Genomic DNA, 7,353 nt, shown 5'->3' with positions numbered 1-7,353 from the left:
CTAAAATCTCTACAATTCCAGATCCAATGATAAAATGAGCTACCTCATTTTGTATTGGCTACAGGGTTCCAAATGCCAACCAAGTCCCAAATATACCAGATATATATCTGATAATTCTAAAACCATAGTACTTTATTTAATTCTGATTGGAAGAAACAAGGAAAATCTTTACTAATTCCTTAAATAAATTCATAATTTTTTCACACTAAGCTTAGCATCTTAGTGAATTTTAAAAATTCTTTTCTTTTCCATGGGATGAAGCTGATGCATACCCCACCACACACAGCAGGGGGTTAACACATTACTCTCAAAGAAGATGAAATTCTTCAGTGTCACTGGTTCCCTTTAGGGAAACCCTGTTCTAATTCTGACTTGTCCAATAGAATGTAAGCTCTTTGAGGGCAAGAACTATTTGGTTATTGCCTTTACATCCCCAGTGCCTCGCACATAGCCGGTGTTCAGTAAAAGCTTTTTAAATGAATGAGGAAAATTAAATGCACATCCTTTTGAATGCTCTACTACAAAGCCTTTCTTCCCTGATCTCTGGTGCCCTTCCCTCTTGTATCTCACACAACACTGTTTTAAAAGTCTTATCATGTAATATCATTTATTATACTCCTGTTTGTGTCTAATCTCTGCACATAAGCTTTGATACCATGACTTTCTATCTCCCCAAGCACATAGCACAGAGCTCCGTATACAATAGGTGCTTATGAAAAAAAAAACTTTTGTGATATTGGGGATCAGAAGATTATGTTGCAGCCAACCTCTAAGACATTGCTGACCTTTGAAGTAGAAGGACATATTGGCATAAATGCAAAGTTTAAAACTACTACCTTCAGAACCTAAGAACAGTAAGTATCAGCATTTAAATCACTTTTTTTGGAAACGAAAAGCACATTTAGGAAGAACATTTGTAATAAAGGTAATAACTTATGTCCTTTAACACTTTGAGGAAAATTCAGCTTGTATTTGGTTTCTTCACCAGTGTCACTGAACTTCTAGATCTTACAAGGCTGGAAAGATGAAGTTAACATTTGACTTTTTTTTTTTGATACCCCATAAAGGCTCATAGATAATGTTACTTCTTAGACTATTTGGATTAAGATCAAGCATTAAGACTTATTGGTGTTTACAGAAGCTACAAATAAATCTAGACAACCTAGAAACTTGAGGCTCAGATCCCTCTGCTAGGGAACCCCACAGTTCAGCGTACTCTTTAGATTGACGCTCCGGGTGGGACCGTAACTAAGGGAGACATGTAGGGACATACTGTGGGCATCTCTTATGGAAATTTCCTCAGAGAAAGCTTTAGAGGGCACTAGTTACCAATTTACTGACACATACCCTTTCATCTCAGGGAATGTTGGAACTTGCTTCTCCTAAAGGAGAAACACACTAGCCAGCTCTTCTGTCAGAGTGGGTTACATGGGTATCCTATTCTCGAATGCAGATAGAATGTGTGACAAATGGAAAAATCACTAAGGCAATTTAATGAGGGCCCCCTATCCCTCATTTACAAAGTTTTCCCTAACCTTGAAATCTCTTTCAATCTTCATCACTGGAAGACATACTCTGATTTACTGTAGTGGATATAGTGCTAACCTTGTAACAGGAGACAGTTGAGTTTAAAATCTGTCTGTGACACTTTCTAGTTGTGTCACCATAAGGACAGTTAAGTTAAATTCTTTGAGCCTCTGTTTCTTCATCTGTAAAATGGGGACAACTCTGGTACTTACCTTACAAAATTATGTTGAGAATCAAACGAGATACTATATGTAAAGTGCTTAAAATGCTATTATGTATCAGTCAACATGGTATTCGCTATCAAGTCTCTGGAGAAGATAAAGCCACATGGAATCACCTTTTCAGAAAACGATCCATGTTAACAAGATTTTTTTACCCGTTATTCTTTACCACTTAAAATTTTTTTCTACTCCTATAACAAAGTTCCTCTCTTTTTTTTTCCCCACAAAGTCATACTCAGACAACACCAAGTATATGAGGGGTTACAAATATTCAGACTTTATTATAAATAAAAATACTGTTTTATACATAAAAAACGCCAAGTGTTGCATTTTGTTCACCTTCCCAGACAGCAAGACTGCAGAGATTAAGGCAAGAAACTCAAGTGAAGGCACATAAAAAAGGCCACAGTCAAGATCAAAAAGGAGCAAATTCCAGGCAAAGAACAGCAGTGTTCATACATTCCCCATGATAGCCATGTTGTCAATGCCATTATGCAAAGGACAGATGTAATACTGGCTGTAATGCAGGGGTGCAATTGAAGAACTTTCTTATAAAGAATCTTTATTTAAAAAATAAAATTCTGTTAAAAAAAAAACAAAACACCATACCACCACAGAAGTGAGGAAAGAAAATCAAAAAGCCAACAATCCCTGACCTCGGCCCAGGACTAGCTGGTGTGCACCTGGTAGAAAAGATGGGAGGAAATCGATGCTGGCAGATTCTCTTGTCTTTTCCTGCAGCCTTGACCAGGAGATGAGTGTTAAGATATGACCACCTTACTACAAAAGCTGGTCAGGAAATACTGATGTGAAAACTTGGCGTAAAAAAAGCAACTGGTTTTATGGTAGCAAGAGGGGCCTGGGAGATGCAAAGGTGTCAAAGGGCAGAGGAATGCCAAGTCACAGAATTTTTGGTAAACTCTAGCATGCCCTAGGGGATAGCAAGGGGAGAGGCATATTCAAAGACTAAGTATCCTCCCCCATCTACCCTCCTATAGCACTGTCCCTGATGCCTTAATGGAAATCTAACAGTTAAGCTCTCACATTTCACATACACCCACACAGGGATGACATCCAGGAAATACACTTCTACCTGGACCCATAACAGTGCTGCAGACCCTTATAGTAGCACTCCCTAATTCTACTACACCCAAGTCAGTTTTGCATTGCTATTACATAACAGACACAAAGGACTCTATAGTCTGCAGATGTAACTGTTCAGGGTAACCTGGTGCTGTATCTGGGGGATGTCTGAGGGATTCTTTTATCTTCAGAGATCGTGTGTTCAGGTAAACAGTTATCTACCAATACTATGGATTACAAATACTGCAAACACAAGGCAGTGGGTACAAAGGAGGGCACTAGAGGGGAATACTTAATCCAGAGGAATTATAAATGGAAGAAACAGTAAGAGGCACGAGAAAGCGTGATGCAAATTGTTGTGCTGGTTAAAAGGAAATATGGAGGGAAGAGGAGAACAGACACTATCACTCTGGAAACAGGACCAAGTATATTTACATAAATTTCTTAATCTATAATTATGATGAACAAAACAAACAAAAAAACATTCACACAAAAATATAAATTTGAAATAATTAATAGCACCAGTGTGTCAGATAATAGTTTCTTTCCCGCTACGCAAAGTACAAAGTTGCATAGTGTTAAAGGCTATATATGAATCTCAAAGGCAGGGAGTCAGGGCGTAAGAAGAGGGCCTCTGTACTGTGATCTATGGAGAAAAATCACAGGGCTGAGGATAAAAAGTGGAAAAGCCGACTAGGAAGCTCCCCGTGAGTGCTTTCCCTCAACATAAAGGAGAGAGAGTTTTTGCAACAGGTGAAAATTATGAGGTGGAGGCTTCTAGATGATGGTGGCAGTTGTGGGACATACAGAGAGTGCAACTGATAAGCCACCAAGGTTTAGACACAAACAGGGTACTCTTTGATTTCTGACGGTGGGAACACTGAGAAGACAGGACTAAAGGGTTTAGAATTTCATCTCTCTCCAGGAGAATGTAAGGGAACTTGACATAATTCCAAATGAGCAAAAATTTTTATCCTTTTGTAAGTGATATGAATAAAAAGGATTTTTTTTAACCAAGATCTTAGTGACCAATTATTCTGCCTGATGATTTAACACTACCTCCAAAACTATTATATATCCCAAAAAACTGCTAAGTATTGACTCATTTTTCCTTAAAAAAAAAAAACAAAACACAAAACTTCAGTGGTTATTTCATTCTTACATAAAATCTCTCTATATTAACTTCACACAGAGGGATGCAAGTGTTTTGGTGAATGCAAAACAGATTCCCATCTTGCAAGCTGCCAGCCTAGAGAATTAGCTGACTACCCAAAAATTTGGGAAATGGTTTGCTTTTCAGGCCATGAGAGGCTTTTGAGGAAAACTTTAAGCCCACTTCTTCTGTCCTGGGGGCTGCTAAATAACAATATAAATAACAGCATCTTTTTAAAATCAGCAGGTGGCTCAGTGTATTGCACTCAGAACAGATGGTAAAACACTTGGTAGACTGCTACCAAAATTCTAACTGGACATTACTTTTGGCACAGGGAGGTTGATTTCCTTTAAAATTCTGCTGAACGAGGGGCAGGGCTCCAGAGGATCATTCCTTTCTCTGGAGGTGGGGCTCTCCAAGCCTTTCCATTGCTACTTTAGTAGCCACTGTTTCCTTCATAAAAAAAAAAATGAAGAGATCTGACTAGGGCTGAGGAGGGTCTTTTAGGTGGCAATTAGAGAAGCAAGAGCATGTGCTTCCTGCGCCTTGTCATACAATGGTTCACGCACAGTTGCATCTGTACCACTGTACTGTAATCCAGGACACTTTGTGTCCTTGTGCAAATCAAAAGGGAGACTGTAGGTAAGGTAGGAAGAGGGTGGAAGAGAGAGACTTTATAAAAGAAAACCCTTTGATGCCCAAAGATAGAAATTTAATTTGCCTCTCTTTGAACTTTGCAACTTTTCCTAGTTCATAAAGAACAGCGACCAAGAGCAGCAGAGAGGAGGGGTCTGAAGAAGGTCATCTGTGTGCGAAGGCGCTCCACAGCCTCGCCACCACTGCACCGGTCACTGCGGGAAGGCCGCCCCCGCCCTGCTGACATGCCTTTAGGGTTTCTCAATGGAGGGGGTGTTAAAGCAGCCCGATGGCAAGCTCTTCTTGATGTCTTCTAGGTTGCGAATGTCTTTCATGATTTCCTCAATATCTCTGTTGTAGTCCACAATGGCAGCCTCTTGTTTCTTGGCTTCATTTTCTAGATCAGATACTTTTCTGTCAAGATCACTGACCTTCATTTCATCTTTGGCTTTGTTCAGGGTGCCCTCGATCTCATTCAGCTTGTTCAGGTCTACTGTGTCCAGCTGCCCTATAGAGTAAGAAAATACAGAGACAAGTGGTAATTCCAGGAAAAGACTCAGTAGTAGGATGAGACACATCCCTTGAAGACCTTAACAAACTAAGCATGGCAGCTTCAACCAGGCAGAAGGAGCCTGCAGAACGTGACTTCTAAATAAGTGACACAGTACATGGAATATAAACAATGTATACAAAGTATAAACACATTGACTTTAATCCAGCTGGAATGACTCATAACACACAAACTAACACTTGTTTGATTGGTTTTGAGAAAACATTTACTTCCGTTTTCTGTAAAATATTCTCTCAAGACAAATCAACAAGCATTATTAAATGCTTATTATATAGGTCAGGTTTATTGATAAGATAACAATGACCAAAATCCTCTAATTTGGGGATAAGTGTTCTGGACCTCAAACTTTTCGTGTGAATTTTAAAGGTCATTTAATTTCCATAATGGAAAGACAGCTATAACATTTAATCTAGTTTGCATATGTGACTGCATTGTTATTTTAGTGGCATCCAGTGTAGCATGATAATTTTTAGTTTGTTGAGTATACTTTCAGACTTTCTCACTCCCAAAAGATTTATTCCAGGCAAAGTAGATCAGTTCTCAGGATTACAATGTTTTAGGGGAAATTGGAAGGAGAAGGAGAAAATAAATTACCCCCTCCAGTCCAAGAATGCTGGTGCATTTAGGTTTGATTTAAAATCTAGGGGGGAAAATTTCTGATAGGTTAGTCTTCCATAATAAACTTAGAGAGAGAGTTTAAAAGATATGTTTGTTTGTTTTTTAAGTATTAGTGAAGCAGTGAAAACATAGTATCATAAAACAGCTGTTCCTCTTGCTGGCAAACTAATGACTTTGGCTGCTTGAAACAGACTCCAAACACCTTCTAATTTAAGAAAATAGAAGATAAAGCTCTCTCTGCTGTTAAGACTCCCTTATAGGTAGAACTCCTTTGTAATGACACAGTTTGGTAGTTTAATCACCTAACCCACTTCTACAGAGCCCAAGAAAGCTTTGCTTCATAATGAAGTTTGCTCCATCTTAAACAGTATTAAAAATGTTCCAGGATATTAAAGTTTTCCTGCAAGCTCAGCTTTCATCATCTGTTTTCATTTCCTCATCTAAATGTATGTGTGAGCACCAAGAGGTATTCTGGACAAGGATGCCAGGTCTAGGACTTTTCTGAAGGAATCCTTTGATTGAGACCCTTCATCTTAAATGGATCATTCTATCCAGGACACTGATGTCGTTCACCAGGTAGGACAATTTGAGAAAGTTTCTATTTTAATATGTACTTATTATAAAATAAACATTTAGAATCACTGAATTTTTAGATCATCAAAGAACATTAGAGATGACCTAATCCCTAATGACCAATCCTCTTCTTTTACAAATAAGAATACTGAGACCCATAGAAGTTGACTTGATCATGCTCATACAATTAATTAATGGAAAATCTGAAACAAGAACTTGGTCTCCTGGCTCTCATTCTAGGGCTCTTCTCACTATACTAGAATTGTTGTACTGGTTCAAATGAGGAGGAGAAAGCACTAGCAATGTGAACTGGGTGTGCCCTTTATTATTAAGAGCTCCAAGCAGGCATTTAATGAAATGCTAGCTTAATAAGTAAGGTAGTGATATGGCAAGAGATGTAGTTTCTAAAGGAAATAAACCCCTTTACATCATCCCTATCCACTCCTGACCTTCTAAGAAAGATTCTTCGATGGCTGACAGTTGTGTCATGAGACAATTTAAAGAAACACTATGCAGCGTAAATTTAATGAACTATTTTAGGGCAACTTGATCAGATAAGCCTATATCATATAATCTGCTTTAAGCATCAAAAAAAACCTTGGATTCTGTGTTTTTTGGTGTTTGAAGTGTTCATACTCCTAACTACATACCAAGTTGTTCCAAGAGGTCATTGATGATGGTGAGAAGGCTACTAACAGAGTTCTTGGCCTTTCTTGCATTAATCTCTGCTTCCTGAGCAGCCTGTGAAGCCTGTAGGAAAAAAGTGTGTGAAATATGTCAATATCAACAATAGGCTTTACTCTCCTTCCTTTTTTATTTTCTCAGTACACAGAAAGACCGTACTTTCTGATTTGTACTCTCTTTGTAAGCTGACAAAATTCCAATTTCTCTCTTCAGAGAGATGACTTCTTTCTAGATCATTCAGTAAGGAAGTTTGAATCATTAAAATCCATCCCATAGCAATACTGGTA

At 38.4% G+C, this 7,353-nt stretch overlaps 1 protein-coding gene across 1 annotated transcript in view; it reads right to left on the bottom strand.

The window, feature by feature from the left end:
- Positions 1-2,002: 2,002 nt before the first annotated feature.
- LAMC1 (laminin subunit gamma 1) overlaps positions 2,003-7,353 on the bottom strand; it is a 132,650-nt gene continuing 127,299 nt past the window's right edge. Inside the window, exons 27-28 of the mRNA XM_027868413.1 lie at positions 7,033-7,132; positions 2,003-5,128 (exon numbers count right to left, since the gene is read on the bottom strand). Of these exons, the coding sequence (XP_027724214.1) occupies positions 4,872-5,128; positions 7,033-7,132 (357 nt within the window). The 3' untranslated portion in view covers positions 2,003-4,871. The remainder of the gene's footprint in view (positions 5,129-7,032; positions 7,133-7,353) is intronic.

This window comes from Vombatus ursinus, unplaced genomic scaffold, assembly GCF_900497805.2.
Source record: "Vombatus ursinus unplaced genomic scaffold, bare-nosed wombat genome assembly UNPS02014789.1, whole genome shotgun sequence".
Classification (NCBI taxonomy): domain Eukaryota; kingdom Metazoa; phylum Chordata; class Mammalia; order Diprotodontia; family Vombatidae; genus Vombatus; species Vombatus ursinus.
Note: the sequence above shows the minus strand (reverse complement) of the source record. Positions and strands in the feature narration are given on the sequence as shown.